This window comes from Caloenas nicobarica, chromosome 23 (assembly GCF_036013445.1).
Source record: "Caloenas nicobarica isolate bCalNic1 chromosome 23, bCalNic1.hap1, whole genome shotgun sequence".
Lineage (NCBI taxonomy): Eukaryota > Metazoa > Chordata > Aves > Columbiformes > Columbidae > Caloenas > Caloenas nicobarica.
The window spans coordinates 4,181,824-4,203,727 of NC_088267.1; the positions used below are offsets into that span (position 1 = coordinate 4,181,824).

General features: G+C 57.7%; 1 protein-coding gene across 1 annotated transcript; it reads right to left on the bottom strand.

The window, feature by feature from the left end:
- Positions 1-8,424: 8,424 nt before the first annotated feature.
- COL9A2 (collagen type IX alpha 2 chain) lies at positions 8,425-19,921 on the bottom strand. The gene is made up of 32 exons (XM_065650393.1): positions 19,853-19,921; positions 18,229-18,303; positions 17,437-17,472; positions 17,286-17,348; positions 16,934-16,987; positions 16,656-16,691; positions 16,419-16,442; positions 16,226-16,279; positions 15,872-15,925; positions 15,631-15,678; positions 15,294-15,350; positions 15,077-15,130; positions 14,749-14,802; positions 14,006-14,059; positions 13,790-13,843; positions 13,648-13,701; positions 13,438-13,491; positions 13,166-13,219; positions 12,868-12,921; positions 12,701-12,745; positions 12,526-12,579; positions 12,149-12,202; positions 12,017-12,070; positions 11,384-11,455; positions 11,256-11,291; positions 10,986-11,030; positions 10,760-10,792; positions 10,350-10,496; positions 9,716-9,770; positions 9,447-9,635; positions 9,187-9,264; positions 8,425-8,630 (listed from the first exon to the last, which is right to left on the bottom strand). The coding sequence occupies exons 1-32, from the start codon at positions 19,919-19,921 to the stop codon at positions 8,425-8,427; spliced, it is 2,070 nt and encodes a 689-aa protein (XP_065506465.1).
- Positions 19,922-21,904: the final 1,983 nt, after the last annotated feature.

Sequence of the window (21,904 nt, forward strand, 5' to 3'; positions counted from 1 at the left end):
GGCTTGGTGGCTGAGACATCCGAGATTTAATGCAATGCAGGCAGTAAATAAATAAACAAGGAAGAGGGAATGGGAGTTAATTCAAAAGGTTAGTGTTGCACACGCCACAAAGGAAAAAATATTGACTCGAAATAAGCAAGAGAGTTACAGAGCTGGGCTTGGAAGCAAAGCTGGCTGACCAAGGGGCAGAGATGATGTGGTGTCCTTGAAGATGCTCTTTTCGTGCTAGAAATTCAGCAAACGTGCAGGAATGCACCAGGTGGGTGATGGAGAAACAGGATGATGGAGCGATGGGCCATCATCAGCAGACAGAGAAGAAAAAATGAGGAGAGATGGACTTCCCTGATAATTCGTGCCTATGATCTTGACCCTCTCGGTTTTGGCTTAAGCTGGGAACACGGTGTTTCTTAGCACTCTGAGAGTTACTGTTGCAGAGAGAGAAAAAGGGGAATTGCTGGCACTATTTACAGCTTGAGCGGTTTTTCTCTTGCAAATCATAATTACCCTCATTAAATCCGTCTCCGCAGGAATGGAGACGCAGGATTAATAATACGCGCGGAAAGATTCGAGCGTGGATTCAGGGCCTCGCAAAGCCCAGACAATGGCAGGGCCCTGGTGCGAGAGGGGATTAGGGCGGTCAGCGGAGCACAGAACAGCCTTCGAGAGGACTCCCGCCGCCCAAATCCTTCCAGCAGGACCGCGCCGCTGCCTACGGACCGAGCTGCTCGTTCTGCTCCTTGATCCCACCATTGTGCAGCGGTTTGCGAGGAGCCGGGGAGGCTGCGTCTCTGTTGGGATGTGTTTTGGTCCCCAGCGCTCGGCTGTTTTTCTTCCCAGGGCTGCCAACCCGGGATCTGGTGCCCACCTGTGTGCTGAGGGGAAAGGGCTCTTGCATTGCACCCCTGCTATTATTGCACCCTTATTATTATTATTATTATTGCACCCCATTATTATTATTTCACCCCATTATTATTATTATTATTATTATTATTATTATTATTATTATTATTATTATTATTATTCTTGCACCCCTATTATTGTTGCACCCCTGTCATTGCTCCCCTACTACTGCACCTGCAGTAAACCCGTGGCTGTCACCTGCAAAGCTCCTGCAGAGAGATTTTAGTGGAAGATGTTTCCAAAACCCCAGTAAACAGGACTCTAATAACTTCCCAACACACTCTTACCAGACAGTAATTCCATTTCTAAACTGCAATCAAATCCTTTGGTTCAGACAGCAATTTGAAGAGTGACTGGTAAATACAGGGACTCTTTGAGGCATCAGAACTCTGAGGCTTGAGCTGCTTACAGCTGCTGTTTGTGGCTTTGAAATGTAATGACCGTTTCATCTGATAGTCCTGCGTTTCCGTAATACCCTGTCCCTGCCGATAGCTGCTCTCAAGCGGTGGTGACCCCTGCCCCGGAGAAAAGTCGCCATCCCAACCATGGGAAGTCACCGTCCCAGCTGCAGGACCGGCCATCAGGGCACAACGATGGCCCCGGTCTGTGGGATGCAGAGCACCAGGAGCACAGCTGGGGAACAGCTGGAGAGCTCGTCCTTCCCCAGCAGAAGGGCAACGTGAGAAATCAGAGAAAGATTTACTAGCAAGGAGAATCTGGAAATCTGGGTGCATTTGGGATGGAAATACATTCTGAAGGACAGCAGAGTTCCATCCTGCCCTTGTCCCTCTGTCCTCACCCTGATGTCCCCGTTCCCTTTACCAGCATTCCCTACCTGGGAATCCAACCTGCGGGACGCCTCCTCCAGCCCGGCTGAAATTGCCTGTGACCCAAAACCACACAATATATCGCTGGTGGTGAGGAGAGATGAGAAATTCAGAGCTGTAATTAACTCCTGCAAAGAGACGTTTTGGGTTGATTTCAGGCTGCGAACCGGAGGGTGCCTGAACGTGACAGGCACCTGGCTAAATTGCCTGGGACCTTGTTTGTTCAAGGCCCAGAATCACACTCTACAGTTTGTTGTATTGATTTGCTCGTGTTGAACACAACTCTATAAACAGCAAATCTACTGGGGATTTTCTCTCCTTTTCCTGCAAGACAGGAAATAAAGGGCAAAAGAGAGAGGAGGAGAAGGAGCAGGCACGGAAAAGGCATTTTCAGCAGGCGATAAAAATGGATCTGACACCAGGCTGCCTCCTGACGGGAGCAAAGTTATTGCAATGGAAATCGTCTTGTGAGAGAAATACAAACACCATTCAGGAGCCAGAGCTGTAGCTGGGATCAGCCAGCACCTCCCAGGGCTCCCGTGAGCCAGCACCCCAGCCCAGCTGGGGTCGTTTCGCTTTTCTCTCTACTATTCTCCATTTATCACCTTTATCTGAGTGTGGTGAGGCAGGTTCTGCCCTGTTTTTCACCGGAGTAAATCCAGCAGGAGCCAGGACAGGCAGCGGCAGCAGCACCAGCACCATCCCCCGTGGGAGCGAAGTGGGGAGTGGGGAGCAGCAGGATGAGACCCTTCTTCTGCATCCAAAGTGATGAGGATCCAAACACACACCATTTTCCCCATCACAGCAAGATCCAGCACCGCAGCCGTGTCTCCTCGTCCCAGCAGCATCACGGTGGAGCCGGTGGGGGCACAGGGACGGGCAAGTGTCCTCGTCCCCACAGCGCTGGGCTCCGGGGGGGGACACGCACGGGAAGGGACCCATCCCCAATGATTTGCATTTGCCAGCAGTGGGCTGTTTACCCAGCCTGCGCTGCCATAAATAGAGGGCTCTGCAGCCCATACGTCTGGATATAAAAATATATATGTTCTGTATAAGGGGATTAAATGTTTATGAGCCATTATAAATTCGTGCTTTTCATTTTTTATTCATAGACCCTTTACTGAGCTCAGGCTGGGCTAATAGACCTGTTTCTAATGTGTTTCCCCCTTTTCCTTTCATGGGGCCGATTTGTCACTCACACGTGGAGTTTTTCTCATGCCATGCGACACGCGGAGGATGGTGTATCCATTTAACTCCGATGCCACAGGGAAAGGGTGAGGAAATATGGAGAAAACCTCTTCCAGAGAAGAGGAACTTTGGGTTTTCTCTTTGACTTTCCCGGGAGGACACATTTAGAAAGCAAACATGAAAATGGCCAGCAGGTGGTCAGCCTGAAAGCAATTAGCGGGGCTGTTACTGGGTAATTAGGGGTTTAGCACAAGGCTGCTCGGCTATAAGTGCACCTGGCCAGGTAGCCCACCTCTTCAGGAGGCTGTGGGTTTGTCCTGGGGCTGAGAGTCTGTTCTGAGGGTCAACAGCTTCTTTATTTAGAAGCTGCATGAGTTTGGTGCCTGCAAAGCTCAAGACTGGGGTGTCCTGGCGGCTGAGGGAAGGGGGCACAAAGGGGACAGGGATGCAGGTGACAGACCAGAGGCCACCTGAGTGCTGGGTGCCAGGGCAGGAGGGAGAAGGAAAGCAGGAGAAAAGGGTGTTTTCCTGCTCTCTGTTGGCTGCTCAGCCGCATCCCTGCCCAGGGGAGCAGGGCTCGGTGTGGCAGCAAGTGGAAGCGCCAGTTTCTCAGGCGAGAGGAGGATGTGGTTGAGAATTAATCCTGCTAATGAGATGTCAGGATTAGTTTGTATGTCCTTGTCACCAGGGCAGGGTGACAGGGTGTGAGAGGTGCTGAAGAGTCCCCGAGGCAGACGGCTACTTGATTTTTCCTGGAAGGAAACCAAGCTGCTTGTGGGCTGTGAGGCACTGCCGAGCTCGAGGGGTTCCAGGGATTTCCAGCATTTGGGTGAGGATGAGAATTAGCACCCTGCACATGGGCCAAACATCTGGGAAGGGACTTGAGGGTCTCTTCATCGCAAGGTGTCCCAGCAGAGGCCCCAACCAGCTCCCCTCCAGAGCCATCACCCTGCTCCATCCTTCCAGTTGCTTTCTATCAGCATGAAGTAATTAAGTTCATAAGGCATCAGACAATCAGCTAGCAGCCCACAAGACGTTGTGTTTAATCATGTACTAATGGCATGTTCTTGGCAATAATTACAAGATAACAGTGTTTGCAGGCTGTAATCAGAACAATTCCAGTAATTAAATCAGCCTTTTGTCAGCAGGCTCCTTCCCCCTGCGCCAGGAGCGGGGTGACAGGACCCCTCCCAAGAGGAGCGTGTCCCCGGGGAGCGCTCGTTGTGCCGGTGGCCCAGTGGCACCAGTAACAGAAATTGGAGAGGAATGGGGCTGCTTGCAAGGAGCTCATTGCAGCAGCGCGTGGGTCCAGGCTATTGCCAGCCCCAAATCCCTCCAGCGAGGACTCGGGGGACATGGAGCCCTTCCAAGGGCAGGTGACATTGACTTGTCACCGCCCGAGAGTGCCCACGGGCTGGCATTAGTTAGTGCAGGGGGGATGCTCAGCCCTGAAGGGGCCAGTGCCACAACGCCCTGGCCCCCCCGTCCCCAAAAGCAACAGGAAGGGCAGGAATTAACCCCCCATGTCCTGTCCCCAGCATCATCTATCCCCAAACCCACCTTCCCTCCTGTGCTTCACAGCCACGAAGTGAAATGATTGCTTTGTACCTGGGTACAAACCCTGACCCATGGCACTTTTGTCCCCTAGGGAGCCCCCATCTCGTGTTCAGACCTGCTCCTGCACGCACTCACCCACAAACCTCTAATTTGGTCTTTAATAAGATTTCCCAGCCTCATTATACCAGCCAGGCTCACCATTTACATTTAAATGAGTGGGCTATTAACAAAGTTAATTCTCTGCGACACTGTTGCCGTGTCCAGGGTCTGGAAGAGTCTTGTCACATTTTTGGGTAGAGTCAGTATCCAAATTTGACCTTTTTCCTTGGAGAAGCAGGATCAGCTCCTCCAGCTGCCCCTGTGCCCCTTGGGCACCTGCCTGTCCTGCCCTGGGACATCCCACCCACAGGGCCAGCAGAACTGTTCTCCATGGCAGAGGGGAGATTCGTTTCCCCTGGATATTGCTGGTGGAGCACGAGATCCATTCATCCTGAGCATCCGGGCTGGTATGGATACGTATGGCTCTTCTGGCCACAAGCAGCAGAACAAGCCATTTTAAAAATAACCCCCTCTTTTTTAAGAGGCAAAACCATCAAACAATAAGCCAAGAATAAAAATAAGCAGTTTTATGGCTCCTCCAATAATTAACTTAGTTCTCAGCTGTTAATTTATGTACCCAAAGTCCTCTGTTTAATATTCTAATTTGTGGTTAATCATCTATCAAGAGAGAACAAACGGTGATTAGCTCTTTTTTACCTCCTTGAGGGTGAGGGAGGCAATTTGGTCTAATCAATGCATTAGCTTGCTCAAGGAAACTTTTCTCTCCTTGCCCTGAATTATTCATGCAGCAGTGCTGCCCCTCGCCACAGCCACTTGCGGTGGCCCCCGTGCCACTAAAATGTCACCGGGGTGGGCTGTGAGGATGACGCCGGTGGGTGACCGTGGACAGCCACGCAGGAGGTGATGTCCTCCTGGGGATGCTCCAGGGATGAAAACCCTTCCTGCACGAAGATGCTCCACCCGGAAAGCCACATGCTTGACTCCACACCTTCATGTTTCTGGAGCCCATAGCCACACAGTCAAGCTTGGGAGCAGGTTCTTAAACCCTTCGAAATAATGTTAAAAGATTCCTTGCATTTTTGCTTTGAAAAGAAGTCGTGACTGGGATAGTTTGGGCTGCTCTCAGCTGCTGTGTATCACAGGAGCCGTTTAGCCCAGCAGCCCCAAGGCCCTTTGCGTGTGACCGGTGAGGTGGCAGGGACCTGGGCCGGCTCCCCGCGGCCCCGTCCGCAGGAGGATCCACCATGTCAAATTCAGCCATGAGCAGGTGGGAGAGAAAAGAGCAAAAGCTCCAGACAGCTGCTTCCTTGGCACTTTAATTAAAACCTGATCTTCTTAATCTTCCCAGGCAGCGGCTTTGCCAGCCGCCGACTGGTGATGCCGCACAGAACCCGCTGTAGCCGCGTCTGCCCTGCAGCCTCCGGGAGCAGGGCTGTCCGCCGAAGGTCACGGCTGCTTCTCGCTGACGGAGAGCTCAGCTGCCACCGCGCTTAGCGCCTTTGGGGAGCCGCATGCGGCTTTGAACAGCAGCAAGACCCGTGTGCGTGTGACCCTGTGTGCTGGAGCACTCGCTCCGTCCCTTCCTGGCCAGCCTGGGGATGTGCACCCTTGGATGCAAGACCCAGGAGCTCCTGGGCTTTTGCAAAGCACCCTGCGTCCTCCTGGGCAGCCCAGGTCCCTCTGCAGACACAACGGCACCTTTCCTGCCCCTGGCAGCTCTTTGTCCTCTTGGAAGTGGCCTCTCTTTGCTCCAGGACCACAGCTTGAGCCTCCTTGTACCAACATCCCCGCAGCAAGCCCCTGCCAGGGATAAAAACTGGTGGGTTTTGGTGGTAAGAGCACGAATTTGGCTTCCCTGGGAAGAAGGGGATTCAGCGGGCAGGCAGCTCCCTCTCGTGGGGAAAAATACAAAGGATCATTTGGGCTGTGCAGCTGGGATGTGGCCCAGGTGTGCTGCACAGCTGGAGCCCGGGGCAAGCCCAGCCTTGGGCTGTCCCCCAGGGGGGTTGATAACTTGAATTCCTCCCCAAAAGGAATCAGGTTGAATCTCCCTATTTGTCCAGAAATGGAGACAAGTGCTCAACAAGGCTGTTTCCTCACCTCTCCTAATAATAAGTTGTTATTATTTGGGCAGAGATTGGATGCTTTCCAGCTGTTTCATTTCCACAGATACTTGGGTTTCAATCTCTCTTTTCTCTGTAATGGCATCCAATCTGCTGTTTATTGGATGAATATTTATGAGGCCTCTGATGAAGAGGCAGATTCGAAGTGCATTTGCCACTCATTGGCAACAACCAGAGCCTGGCCCCTAATTCATATGCAGCCTTCTTAATTCCTTGATTAAATTTCAACTTGCAAATAAAACATTTGCAATTCACTTCCAGGGTTGTTGGGGTTTTTTTTTTTGTTTGTTTTTAAATTGAAGACAACCTCCTTAAAGTTAGCTGACTGCATGTTAAATGACAAGGCAGCGGTTTGCAAAGGGCGCAGGGAAGGTAATTTAAATGGAGAATGAGTGGAGGACACTTCTGAAGAGTGTGGGGAGAGCTGAGGATCCATATGGGAAAATGCTTCGCTACACAGCGAGGTGTGTATGGGGAGGGATGAGCACATGGGGCTGGGTCTGCCTAGGCCTGGATCTGGTCCTTGTCAGGATTAACCCCTGCAGCTGAAGGATGCCTGAGCCCAGCCCAGCACAGCCCCAGCCTGGCTCTGGTTTGCTGGTGGCAGTTGGAGGCACCAGCCTTTCCTGCCACCTCTCCCCGGGATTTGTTACCCTGCCAAGCTGAACATGCTTTGCTAATAAACGAAAATTGATTTTTATTTATCTCTACAAAGCGAAGCCCCGTTGCTCGTGCCGCACAGCTTTAATCCTTTCTGCTGTCGATGGCAATAATGAGAAAGACACCTGTGGATCTGGTGAGAGCTGCTGGCCTCCTTTTTAACTATTAAGAGATCAATACCTTTTGCAATGCTGCTAATAATTTTCTGGCCCACTTGATTGCGAGGGGACTCTAGTAGACTCAGCCTTATTTGAAGGTGCCCGATGCATTTTCAGCAAATCTGCTCGGTCTCTGAGATGAAGGGGCTCAAGGATGGCAAATTCCTCTGCACATTTGCAGAGGTGTGAGAGGGGGAAAAATGGAGCGTTTGCTTGAGCAACTTATTGAGAGGCTGAAATTGTCCCCAAGGATGGGAATGAGTAACTGAGTTACCCATGAAAAAGCCTTGAAACAACAGAAAAACTAACTTCAGCCCTCAAATAACACCCCAGTGGTACAGTCTTGGTTTGATTCAAAGAAATCAACACATTGTTTCAGTTCATTAACAATCCATCTTGTCTTTATTGTCCATTTTCTTAAAAAGTTGGTGGTTTTTCTATTCATAGTTATAAAATAATCCTATTTTACAAAGATTTACAGCTCTGTGAGTGCCCAGCAGTGAACAAGGCTGGATCAGGCAGGTCTCTTAAATAATCAAACCACAATCTCTTTCTCTTTGGTTTAAAAAGTTAAAAAAAAAAGGACAAAAAGGAAATCGGCAATGAGCCGATTCAGCACCAAGCAGGACATAAGAGAGTAAGAGGGTTTGTATAAAAGACAATTTATTTCTTTGGGAAGGGGCACAGGGAGCAGAGGATGGTCAGAAGGGGTGGGTGGTGGACCCCAGTAATGAGAACAGGACTCGGGGTGACCTCTCGTTATTCTTCACTGTCCCTGGGGCTGCGGGAGGGGGTGACACCCACCCCAAATTAAATTCCCGAGGCTGTTTCCCTGCGGCGCTGCCCGGCAGCCGGGACGGGCGGAGGTGGCTCCCTATGGATTTGCAGTTTTCTGGTCTCTTTGCCGCCAGCCCCGGGGCGGGTTCGCCGGCTGGATCTGCCGCTGTCCCCTCAGTAGACGGGTCCCTTGACGGCGCCCGGCTCGGTGAGGCGCGCGGCGGCGTAGGCCGAGGCGCCCAGGCAGGCGGCCGGCTCGCAGAACCCCGGCAGCCCCGCGGGACCCGGCAGGCCCGGCCGCCCGGCCTCGCCGGGGGTGCCCGGCAAGCCCCGCTCCCCGGCTTTGCCATCCAGCGCGTGGCCGGGGATGCCGGGGAGACCTGCGAGGGGACAGCGGGCGTCAGTGGGGGTGCGGGTGATGTGTTAGTGGGCGCTGAGCCCCCGGTTTGCTGGGGTGTGGGAAAGGCTGCTGGTGAGGACGGGGATGTGGTGTGTGAGAGACGCTGGGGCACTGGAAAGCAGCTGGAAGAGCCGCAGGCAGCAAAGGATGCTACTAGTTGGGGATTTGTTGGATCATAGAATGGTTTGGGTTGGAGGGACCTCCCCAGCTCCCCCAGCGCCCCCCTGCCACGAGCAGGGACATCTGCACCAGCTCAGGTTGCTCAGAGCCCCGTCCAGCCTGGCCTGGGATGTCTCCAGGGATGGTTCAGCCACCACCTCTCTGGCCAACCTGGGCCAGGCTCTCACCACCCTCAGGGACAACAATTCGTCCTCATGTCCAGCCTGAATCTCCCTCCTTTAGTTTAAAACCATGTTCCTGTGCAGGTTTGCAGAGATCGGCCAGAAGGTCCCAAGCCGCTGGTGGGTGCGTCGTCACACCACCACGGGGTCTGCGGGAACCTGCTGCCCTGTCTGTGCTGGGGGAGAGGGGCTTACCTGGGATCCCCGGGGGACCTGGCATGCCTGGGTGGCCACGGCCGGCTTCTCCCCGCTCTCCCTTCTCGCCTCGCTTCCCTGCGCAGAGAGAAACAGGGAGGGAAGGATGCGCTGGAGCCGCAGTGGGAAACACGGACCTGGGAGGGGAGAGGAGGGGGCTGCCCCTGCTTGGGGACTGAGGTGGCGGCAGGAGGAGGCAGGCTCAGCCCCGAGGAGGGTTTTCGCCTGGCACGGTGTGGGTATGGCCACTCACCACCTACCTTTAGGTCCTATGTTGCCAATCTGCCCAGCAGCACCCAGGATGCCGGGTACGCCTCGAGGTCCCATGGGTCCGTGTGGACCCTGCTCACCGGGTGGCCCTGGGGGACCGGGGGGTCCGGGGGGTCCCATGGCACCGACTCCACCCAGGGCAGCTCTCTTGGCGCTGACGGCCACCTCGGCCAGCTGCTCTGTAGGGCAGAGAGAGGCCGGTGTGGGACGGGATGCGGTGGCAGCCACCCCACTGGTGACACCCCACTCAACCCCTCACCTTGCAGCATCTTCAGGACCACATCGACAATGTGCTGGTCCCCAGCATCCCGGCCCTGCCAGCAGCGAGGAGAGGGACGTGTTGTAAAGGGAGGTCACTCCTTCCATTCCCATCTCCACCCAGAGCAGGTTCCATCCTGACCCCCTGGTCCAGAGCACCTCCCTGCACCCGATGCCACCTTCCCAAACCCTCTTTGTTTCCATTCAGTCCTGCTACAAGTGCTCCAAGACCCAGCTCGTGCCATGCCTGGCCACACTGCAACCTCCTCACTGCATTAACTTTCTGCAGTCACATTTTGCAAGTATAAAATGAGGCTTATATGGGAAAAGTCTGTCCCCTGGGCAGGCTGAAAAGGCACATGTTAGTGCTAAACCTGCTGCCAGTGCTATATATGATCAGAAATAAAAAATTCCTGCTTTGTAGAAAGGTGAGATCACAGCTCAGCCCTCCTGGAGAGCTCACAGGGGATCACCGCTGCTCCCGAGCCAAATGACAGCTGCTCCCCAGAGAAACTAACTGGTGGGTACAAAATGGTTGGAGGAGATCCACCCGCAGAGCTGAACCGGCCGACGGTGGCAGCCCCCAGGTCACCCCTGCACGGTGCAAGGGGTGAGGAGGGGATGGGGGTGCTCACCGCTACGCCCCGCTGGCCGGGCATCCCCGGCACGCCGCGCTCCCCGACGAGTCCTCGCGGGCCGGGGGGTCCTGGGTAACCTCGTGGGCCGGGTGCCCCTGCATCCCCTGAGGGGCCGGGGAAGCCGAGCTCGCCCTGGATGCCTTGCTGCGGTGGGGATGGAGAGTGGTGTCAGGAGCTCAGCCAGTCCTGAGCACAGCGGCTGCACTCCAAGACCCCAGGACTTCCAGTAGCAACCACTGCAGCCAGGGGCTGAACCCGAATCCAGGGTGAACGTGGTCCCTGCAGCCCCTCTCCAGTGGAGATACTTCAGCTGCCTCCACGGGGGATCGTCCGTGGCTGAGGGTCCCGCAGAGTCACCCAGCACGAAGATGCGGGGAGTCCCTCATGCCCAAACCCCCAGCACTCACCTGTCCCTTCGGCCCTGGCTCGCCTGATTCACCCTGGGGACAGAGGACATGAGAAATGCAATGAGGAGACAGCAGGAATTTGGGGATGCAGCTGGGGGGAGGCAGATGTATCCCCCGGAGCACAGCGATGTGACGCTGCGCTGGGCAGGACATCCCAGCATGGGCAGGGACCCGCAACCCCCCATGTTCCTCCTCCTCACCCCAGGACCCGTCTGCAGGGACCCACCTTCTCTCCCTTCAGTCCTGCGAGGCCGTGAACACCAGGGTCTCCCTGGAGGAAAGAAAATAAGAAATGTAACCCATCACCGCAGCACCCACCTCCTCTGCAGCTGCTTTAACCCCCCCATTCCACTAGACTGGAATACCAGGGGTACTGATGGAGAAAGCGCCTGGTGTCAGTGAGTGTCACCCCCCAGGAGGCAGGTGCCAGCCCTGTTAAACATAGGTGTTAGCAATTCTCCACTGATCCCCAACCCAGGGAGGGTGATGTACTCACAGTGCTGCCTTTGGGGCCAGTTTTCCCTGGGGAGCCCTGGAGAAATAAGAGGAGGTTCAGCCCAGTTCAACGCAGCTTCTCTGAGCTGGACCCCAGCGCAGCCCGTCCCCTCAGCCCAGAGCTGTCACCTTGTCTCCTTTGAGTCCTGGCAAGCCTTGGGGTCCTGGGATCCCCGGTGGACCCTGCTCACCCTTTGGCCCCTGGAAATCAAGGTAACATGAGGAAAAAAGAGAAAAATGAATGAGAAGAGGTGGCGGGAAGACCCTCCTCCTGCATCATAGCATCCTCGCCAAGGCAATGAGATGCATGGGCAGCTCCCCATCCCCTCCAGCGTCTCACCCTGCCCCATGGCATCCCAAATTGTCCTGATCCCAGCCTTTGTGGGGAGATGGGACAGAAAACCCTGCTGAGATGGGGAGCTCCACCAGGAATGGGGCCTCATCCCCCAGGAAGCCAGAGGGACAAAGGTCATTTTTTGGCCATTTTTCCAATGGGAGGAAATTCCTCTCCCAGCTGGGGCTGCAAACCCACTGTGGCCCCAAGACCACTAATCCCCACGCTATTTGCCCCCTCGGCTAATCCCTCACCCCGGCACAGCGGGACAGGGCACGAGATCATCCCCACTGTGATCAAAGCGTGGCGTCCGTGCCAGAGGTGCCGGCCGTGTCCTGCTGTCCCTGTCCCTCCTCCCCAACCACTGAGCATCCCCAAGACATGCCAAGGTGAGCCCTGTTTCCCAGCCCGGCTGTGATACAACTCACCGCTTTCCCCTGCTCGCCGGGGGGGCCCACGAGGCCGCGCTCGCCCCGGTCACCCTGCGGACACCCGGGAAGAGAACAGAGTCAGGGGCAGCTCCTGGCATCGCCCCAAACCCCGCGGTGCCCCCGACTCACCTTCAGCCCAGGGACACCCTGTGGTCCTGGCTCACCCCGAGGTCCAGGCTCACCCTAAGAGGGGAAAAAATAAAAAAGACCAACCCAACCCAGCTGCCTCTCTCTTGCATTCACATGCCATTATCTGCTCTTCATCCTTCCCCAAGGGACCTGCTGCCCTGTCCTTGTCCCCTGCAGCCACACGAGGGGCTGTCACTGCAGCGGGTGGCCAAGGAGGGGCTGGAGAAGTGGCCCCAGGGGCAGAGGGAAGAGGAGGGTTGGGGAAGGATGAAGTGCCCAATTCTGCTTTCTGTTTGACAGCATATAGAGAATAAAGAGCAAGAGGGAAACAGAGAAACCCACAGGCTCTGCCTGGGAGGTGACATCTCCATACTTACGATCTGCCCTGGGGCACCAGTGACACCAGGTTGGCCCCGAGCACCTGCTTCACCCTGCGAACAGGAGACAGAGGCGGTTCAGAGACAGCGGGGACAGGGTAGGTGATGGGATGGGGACAAGGCTGTCACAGGAGGGGGATGCTCAGAGGGGGTGACCCCAGCTGCCCAAACTTACCTTATCTCCTGGGCCACCTTTGCTCCCCGGCTGGCCTGGCAAGCCCTATGGAAAGAAAGCCAGGTTCAAACCCAGCACCTGAGGCAGTGTCCCTGTGGGTCCCAGCACGGCCCAGGGATGGGAGTGCCAGCCCACGGATAACGAGGTACCCACGCTCCCGTACTCACAGCTTGTCCCCGGTGTCCCGGCGTCCCTGGGTGGCCGGCCTGTCCCACGCCACCCTGCGAGGTACAGAGAGGGTGTTAGCGTGTGGCGGAGGAAGGTGCAGAAATTGGGTGTCCACAGGTGGGACAAGGGACTCTTGGCCAAGTGGGCACGTGGTCCTTAACCCTTCGGGGACAACCACACTCCACCAGTCGGGAGATGCCATGTCAAGGGCTGGGACCTTATGCCACCCCTGTTATTTCCAGCCAGCAGTGGTATGAGGACTGGTGTGTGTGTTCCGCAGTGCCCACAGCAGCTCACCTTCACACCGGGGATCCCCGGGGTCCCGTCTTTGCCATCGATGCCCGGGAGACCCTGCAAAAGGGAGAATTGTCGCTCGGTCTGATGCCTCTAAGAGGGACTAAAAGGTTCGTGGCGGAGGCAAAGAAAGGCTGGGAAGGGAAAGGAAAGCTCCAGCCCTGCACTGAGCCAGGGTGCAGGACACAGGATGGCCCCGAACAGGACAGAGAGATCTTCTCCGTGCAAGGGGCTCAGCCCCAGCTGAGGGCACGGGTGCCTCCAGCTGTACTTACATTCTCCCCCTTGGGGCCAATGTCTCCTTGGGGACCCCTGATGCCACGGCCACCCTAGAGCAGGACAGCACAAGGATTATTTCAGCTGCTCTCCTGGTGCAGAGGATGGAGCTGGGAGAGGGAGGAGATGCCCTCGGGCAGAGCCGCTCTCCATGCCAGTGACAAGGGGGCATGGGCATCACATGGGGCATGACAGAATGGGTCACCTACCAGATCTCCCTTTTCACCAGGGTCCCCGGGTGGTCCCTTGGGGCCTTCCCTGCCCTGGAGGGGAGAAAGGTGGGGGCTGAGCGGCAAAGTGCAGGGTCACCCACCTGCCCCGCAGCCCTTGGGGACAAGGGAGGGCACTCACCGGCCGTCCGGCCGCTCCGATGGTCCCGACCATCCCCTTGTAACCAGCAGGACCCTGCAAAGAGAGCACAGGTTGGGTCGATTCCTCCATCCCAGCCTGGTGTGACCCCACTAGCAGCATCCAGGCCCCGAGATGGCCAAACAGCCGCGTTAGCAATGCCCCTTCCATGGGGGCTGGCCCCCCTGACCCCAGCACAGCCGTCCCGGTGTCCCTCACCGTCTCGCCCTTGGGTCCTGCCATCCCTGGGTAGCCCCTCGGGCCCTGCGGTCCCTGTGGGGAGGGAAACAACAGCCAGTTAACTGGGAACAGCCCCAGGAGCAGCCCAGGGGGGAGCTGCAATTAAAGCACAAGCCAGTACTGGAAATCAGCCGGTTTTGCCAAACGCGAGGTATTTCAGTCCCGCGGCTCCTAATCCTGCACCCCCTACCAGGCGCCTTTCCAGCTGTCGGTTCAATAACAGCAACGGACCCAAACTGGTGCTGTTTTCCCTGCCAAAGCTCTTGGCTTCAAAGCAGTTTTGCCATTTCCTGGACCAAGGGGCTCAGCCCGTTAATTGCTTTTCATCTTCAAAGTGCTCAGCGAGTTCCAACAGCTTTAATCCTCGTGTCCCCATGGGGAGCTGGGCACTGCACCCCCGTTCAGGTGGGGTAAGGGGGCCTCAGTGTACACGAGTTATCCATGTTAATTAATGTGCGTTAACGACTGAGGGGCCCTGGCCAGTGCTGACCGTGGGGGTCTCCATCAGGATGTGGCTTTGCCACCCTCCTGGCAGCAGCTCGGTGGCTGGGAGGAGTGAGATGGATGGGACGAAGGCTTCACTCTGGTCCCAGTGGTGTGTCCCTGGGAGCAGGGACACACTGGTGTGATGTCCCTGGTGTCTGGGAACAAGCACAAACGGGCCACCCCCAGCCCATGGGGCACCCGGAGCACAGAGCAGCAGAGAGAAATAAAAGTGTTACCGGAGGGCCTGGGACACCTTGTTCTCCGGAGACGCCAACGTCACCCTTGGGGCCCTGGGGGGGATGGAGCGAAGCAAGGTGAGTGTTGGGGTGGAGCAGGGGTACAAATTGCCCTGAGGACCTGAGACCCCCTCACCTGGGACCACGCAGGGGATGGGGACGTGTCCCATCCTCAGGGAGCCACCGTGGGAAGACCACCCTATCCAGCCTCCCTCTCCCACCTCTGTCCTTCCTCCTCATTTCTGTCCCCAGAGCCCCCTGCCCATTGCTCCCCGCAGAGGCAGGTACCCCTGGATCACGCCGGGACGCTGCCGGAGATGCCACCCACCTGCCTGCCCTGCCTGCCGGGCTCCCCGAGGGCGCCGGGGCGGCCTCTGTGTCCCTGCGGGCGAGGAGGAAGATGGTGAGTGAGCATCCCGGGCAGAGCAGCTGGGTGGAGGCAGCGTCCTGAGCGCCACGTCACCCAGAGCCACCCTGCCTGCGATGGCACAGTGCTGGAGGCAACAGTCCCTGCTTGCTCCCTGGCAGCTCCCGGGTTCCTGTACCTTCAGTCCCTGCAGTCCCTGGGGGCCCTTGGGACCCGGTGGGCAGCTGGTCGGGCACTGGGGGGAAGAGGAAGCACAGGTTGAGTTGGGGAAGGACGCAGAGGCTGCGGAGAAGCCGGGAAGGTTGGGCTCCCTCGGAGGTGGGCTGTGCACTGACGCAGACGACCCACCGCTCATCCCATGGTTTTGGCTGGGACCTTGCTCCTCCCCGCTCCATCAGCCCCCAGTTACCGTGTTATACTGGTGGCTGTATTTCGGGCCAGGGCAGCACATGCTCTTCCAGCAGCTGTGACCCTGCAAAGCCCTGCGGAAGGGACAAGGTAACGGGGGGTCTCACCAAGAAATCGGCGCTGCCTTCCACTCCTTGGATGTGTCCGGGGGGGCCCTGGAGGGAAGAAAAAACATCAGTATCTGCTGTTTAACATCAGCACGATGTTACAGGAGGGGTGAATGTTACACCCGGCAGGGAGCGGAGCAAGGCACAGGGTGGGGGTGTATGCCAGAGCCCCAACCCTGGGCTGAGCCTGGGTGGGAGCTTCTCCCTCCTGCAGAAAATGCTGGTGACAGGAGATACTCACGGGTTTCCCTGGAGGGCCTGGGGGACCCCGTGGGCCATCGGGTCCAGGGTCGCCCTGGGAAAGAACAACCCCAGGAAAGGAGATTTAGGGGTGGAGAGGGGTGACGAAACACCAGAGACCCAGGTTGTCGCAGCAGGATCTGGGGCATCCCCCAGCCATGGGCTGGGGCGGGGATGGGTGGCACCAGGGGACCCAGCTGCAGGCACGGTCTGTCACCCCTCCATTCCCACTGCAGCACCCCACTTTCCAGCATCACCACATTGTCCTTATTTACCCCAGGAGCCCTGAAGTGTGGAGAAGCGGATGCTGGTGTAAGGAGGGGAGGTTTTCCCATGTCCCCTCCTGACCCCTCACCTTGGATCCTGGTGCTCCAATCTCTCCAGGAATCCCAACCTGGCCTGGAAGCCCCTTAAAGAGAAGAGAGAGATTCATTGAGTGAGAGAGGTCAAGCCTTGAGATTCCCCCTTTTGAGAGTGCTGAGATTTGAGCTCTCCCAGCACAACCCTGCGTGGATCCTTGGCCGCCCACAGCGCCACAAACCACTTACGGGTGGTCCTGGCAGCGAAGGACCCTGCAACGAGAAGAAAGACTCAGTTGGTCCAAATTCTCCAGTGCCCCAAAACCACCAGCATCCCTGCCCTGAGCAGGGCAAAGCCCACGCTGCCCCCAAGGATATAGCTGAGGGGGCTGGGGCTGGATCCCCCCTCCCGCCCCAGTCGTGGCTGCTCAGGGAGCGGGTGCAGCATCACCAGCACCCATGGGAGAGGCAGATACAGATACTCACGGGGAGCCCCGGTGGCCCTGGGAGTCCGGGCTGGCCCTGCGGGGAGAAGTGGGGAGTCAGGAGATGTAACAGCAGGATCTGGCCCCCCCAAGCCCTGCTGCCTTGTGGCAGCTGCTAAAATTCATCCCTCCCTGGACCCAGCCTCAGTGCCCCCTCATTCCTAAATATTCCATCACCCCATTCCTGCATGTGGCATCGACGGGGCTGGTCCCAGCCTGGCCCAGCTCCGCTGGTTCAGGAGGGGAAGGGGGGAGCCCCCAGAGCGGCCCCTCACTCACCTTAATTCCTGGCCCCCCGATGGGTCCCGGCTCCCCTTTTGCTCCCGTCAGGCCCTGCAAGAGGAGAGATGGCAGGAGGTTATTGCCAGCCCCCAGACAGAGGTTTTTGCTGGGGCTCAGAGTTATTGGTGGGGACTTTGTGCTTGTCACTGCCCAGTTTGTGCCGGGGGGGCAGCAGCCTGGCCCAGGCTCTGCCTGTCCTGCTGCGATACAAAAGCTGCTTTCAGCTCCTGCACCACAGGATTTTGGCATTTTGTTATGTGCCACAGAAAAGGATCCCTGCACCGGGGGTCAGAGGAGTTTGCTGAGACGCGGCTGTGACCAGGGACACCATGGGGACCTCGGTACTCACGTCGATGCCCGGCTTCCCTGGGGGCCCATCCGGACCGGGGGCTCCGGGCTCCCCTTTGGCACCCTTTAAAAGAGAAGAGGCGTGGGGGCAGCTTGGAAGGAGCTGCTTCAAAAAGGGGGAGACCGAGCTGTGGGGAGGCACGGGTACTCACCGGGGAGCCAGGGGCTCCAGCGGAGCCTTTGTCACCCTGGGGAAAGGGAAGAAGGTTGTTAAAAGGGGTCTGTCACCCTGCACAGGGTGGGGGGTTGGGACCCATCTCTCATCCACCCCCCAAGCCAGTGCGAGATGCTGGATCCCCCAGCACAGCAGCCAGGTCAGGATGGGGCCAGTGCTGAGGAGTGGGGGCTGTGCTGTGGCTGTTCTAAGTATAAATAGCACTAAAATAACACCCTGGGGCAAGTCGCAGAGAAAGGGCACTTTCTGCTGGCGCACAGATCTCCTCTCTGTTCAGGCTCCCCCCGCAGCCCCAGGGAGGGTCCAGACCCGCAGCCACAACCCTCGGCCACGTCACCGCTCTGCAGGTACCGACCTGGGTGTCCCGGTCCCTGCCAGTGCCCCAGCACCCCGTCCTCACTGCGCATCTCGGGGCGCATCCCTGCACCCAACCCCTGCGAGCATCCTCTGCTGCCCTGAGCACCCTGCACCCAAACCCCCCTGCCGCTGCACTCCCCAAAACCACATCTCAGTCCCTGTTTCCTGAGGTGGGCACAGGCTGCTTGCTCAGGGAGATAGATGGATGGAGCTGCAGTGCAGGAGCTCTGCTTCCCCATGCCATCGTTGCTACTCAGGGCCACCAGCAAAGCTGGGGATGCTCAGTTTGGCCCAGCCTGTAAGCAGCACAGTGCGGGAACCATACAGCATCGGCACCCCCTGCCCCGACACAATGTCCCTCTTTGTGCTGCACATCCCCTCCCTCCCTCCCTGCCCAGGTTCCCGTACTCACGTCAATGCCATCCACTCCCGGCACTCCTGGGGGACCGGGGGGCCCTCGCGGGCCGGGCTCTCCCGGCGGCCCTCGCTAAGGGGAAAAAGGGACAGGACCCGGATCAAGAAGGAGCAGCTGGACCCCGAGAGATGCTGGGGGTCAGAGGGAGCCCAGGGTCTGGGGACCCATCTCCAGAGAGCTGGGATGGAGCGAGCACCCCAAGAGCCCATGGGGTCCCCTGTTGCCTGATCTGTGCCCCCCGCCGAGGGCACACATGGAGAAATTCAGGAAATCTCCCCCCACATCAGTACAATCAGGTTCCCATCCCCTCCCTGGTTTCTGCCCCATCCTGCCCCGACAGAGAGGGGTCTCGATGCGGTGATGGCAGCACTTACAAAGGCCCCATTTAGCTCGGGGTTCAAGCCCAGCAGTGAGTTTTCTAAAAGCACCAGCAGGATTTAGGTGCCTGAAGCCCCGGTATGAAATGGGGACCCCTCTGTGGGAGCATCCCGCCCCCCGCGCCGGGCTGGCTCGCTGCCCGCAGCCCTGCTCCATCACAGTGCTGCACAAAAGCTCCATTCAGGGAGGGTTCCCCGAGCAGCCTGGCCCCGGCTCTGAGGTTTGCACAGGGCTCCCAACTTCGCAAAGAAATCTCTGTTATCCTAACGGGGCGTTTGGGGGGAAGAGAGTCCAGTCCTGGAGACCGAACCCCGGGTGTTCCTGGAAATGCAAACCAGACGGGCTGGCTGGGGCTGGCGGCTCCTCTGTCCTTCCAGGCTTATTTATTTTAAAGTGCAATGTTGAAGGATGAGAGGTGTTGCTGGTTTGTTCTCAGAACTAGAAGAGCCCCGGCTTCACCTTGGAAGCAAATCCCACTGTCGGGGAGTCCCTGTGAATGGCACCTTTGTCCTCCCCGAATAATTTCCAAATGGTTCCTTGTTCCAGGAGCTTCCAGGTCCCCCTTGCTCTGACCGGAGCCAGCCCAGACCCCGCCACCACAAGCCCATGGGCATCCTGGGGGGCTGGTTTGGGAAGGCAGCTGCTTCCCTTGCTCTCTGCAGCCATAGGCAGCTCGGGATCCACTTGGGAAAATTTTTCCAAAATCTTTCCTAAAAGTCCCTTATTTGGGGTTGCAAGGCGAGAGAGAGTTTTTCTCTTTTCAGGTGGGATCCCAGAAGGAGCGCTGCCTGCCCCAAGGAGCAGAGGGCCAGGAGCAGAGGGCCACCTTCCCTTTTCTTCCCTCCGATGCATTTTCTCCTGCCCTCGGGCGATCCTGCCGGGACCCCCAGCACCTCTGCTGCTCCTTTAGCTAACAAGTCCCAAACTTCAAGCCATGCAGCCCAGCCCTGTCCCTGTCCCATGGGGCTGGAGGCAGCTTTCGGCACAGAGATGTCCCCAGCGGGACGAAGCTGTGGGTCCCAGCTGGGCGCTGCTCCTCTCCCCCCGCATGGGATATTCCTGGGAAAAACCGAGCAAAAGGTGCTGGGAAAAAAAAAAAGGCAGAAAGTCCCAGTAGTGCTCAGCACCGCGAGCGAGCATCTGCGACGGGGGAGATGGGGACTGTCCCCTCTCCGTCCCCTCTCCGTCCCGTCTCCGTCCCCCATCCCAGCCCGGCACAGAGGGGACCAAGCAGGGGACTTACGATCTGGGCCAGGCAGAGGCAGGCGGCGTGGAGCAGGAGCCAGAGCCGGAGGACGGGGCAGCCGGCCATGGCGGTGGGCTCGTCTCGCCGCGCTCAGGTAGCGCAGTGGCACAGCCGGACACCGGGAGGAGGAGGAGGAGGAGGTGGAGGAGGAGGAGGAGGGGGCTCATTAATATGGAGCAGTGGGATGAGGGCAGGCGGACAGGCCCCCCGTGCCCCCGCTCAGGTGAGCCCAGGGTTATTTTGGGCTGCGCGGTGCCGGAGGATTTGGCACGATGGTGGCGGAGGATGTGACACGATGGCAGCAGATTTGGCACGAGTGGCACAAAGGGGCTTCGATGCAGACAAGGAGAGGAGGGGGGGCTGTTCCTGGAGCTGCGTGGTGAGACCCCGGCCAGGATATCTATGTGGGCACCCCCAGAGTGCCGGGGTGTCCCCTGGCACGTCCCCATCGCAAGGCCCGTGTCCACGGGGGACGGATGCCCCACTCATCACCCCCCATGCCCAGCTCCCCCCACCTGCCTCCTGCCTTCCCCGGCAGCCGCCCCCAAAACTCGCCGCCCCCCCCAGCTCCCAGGGAATGCGGGGATGATTCATCTTGGCGATTTCTTCCTCCTCCTCACCAAGGGCTCGAAGGCTCCGCAGTGAGTGGCTGCAGCCTGATTCATCATTACTGGGGGGGCTCAGTGCCCCCCAGAGTGGGCAGGCTGGTGCCCATCAGGGATGGCAGAGAGGGGGCTGCATCCTTGCCAGCGGGCACAGGGCCATATCAGCACACGGACCAGTCAGGACTGGTGATGCACTGGTCTGGACTGGTATCTCCTGTTTCTTTCTCCCCGTGTCCCAGCCTGGCACGGGGAGGCCGATGGGCTCCTGCCCTCCCGGTTCCTCTGACAGGCAGTAAATCTGCTCCCAGCCTTGGCAGCAGCAAGAAAACACTTCCACCAAAACCTGGTGTTTTAAGACAAAAATCCTCCTGGCTCCAGGCTCAGAGCACCTTGTTTTCAGACCATCTAAATTTGGATTTCCCCCCACTCACGGAGCCGCTGGGATATTTCTGCTTGTGCCTAAGGCAGATGTGGCCCATCGCTGCCACCGAGCCCAGCACCTTTCTGGGACACGAGTGTCACTTTTGGAAGAATTATGTAATTTCAAGTGTCTCTCAGATTACTACATAGTGACTTTTTTTTTTTTTCTCCTTTTGATACCATTGCTCATTTGACTGCAGCTTTGTACACATCGTGGTTGTTCAAGTCCTCTCCCTGGCACGGGAATACCGGGGTTTGGTGTATGATCTCCATCTTTTTTCAAAGTCTGGGTCTTTTTCTCCCCATTTTACTGTGGGATCCAAGCAGCACATTTTTCTTTGCACAGTGTGAGTCTGTGATGCAGGGTCTGCCCTGCCGCCCTTGGGGTCCCCCCCGCCTCCCAGGGTACTTGCGCCAGGATCGGGGCAGGGAACTGCTGGACAGAGTCCAGCGCAGCCACGATGATGCTGAAGGGAGTGGAGCATCTCCCGTGTGAGGAAAGGCTGAGGAGCTGGGGCTCTGGAGCTGGAGAAGAGGAGAATGAGGGGTGACTCATTCATGGTTATAAATAATATAAAGGGGGAGTGCCAGGAGGATGGAGCCAGGCTCTTCTGGGTGACAACCAATGACAGGACAAGGGGCAATGGGTGCAAACTGGAACACAGGAGGTTCCACTTAAAGATGAGAAGAAACTTGTTCCCGGTGAGGGTGCCAGAGCCTGGCCCAGGCTGCCCAGGGAGGTTGTGGAGTCTCCTCCTCTGCAGACATTCCAGCCCGCCTGGACACCTTCCTGTGTAACCTCATCTGGGTGTTCCTGCTCCGGCGGGGGGGTTGGACTGGATGAGCTTTGGAGGTCCCTTCCAACCCCTGACATTCTGTGATTCTGTGATCTGGCCCACAGTGACCTGGGACCTGGCACCCGGCACAGCACGTCCCTGCACCCCCAGCCAGCCCCCAAAGCCCCCCCAGCCAACCCCCGGACCCCGCATCCCATGCTGGACCCCCATGCTGACCCCCCATCCCA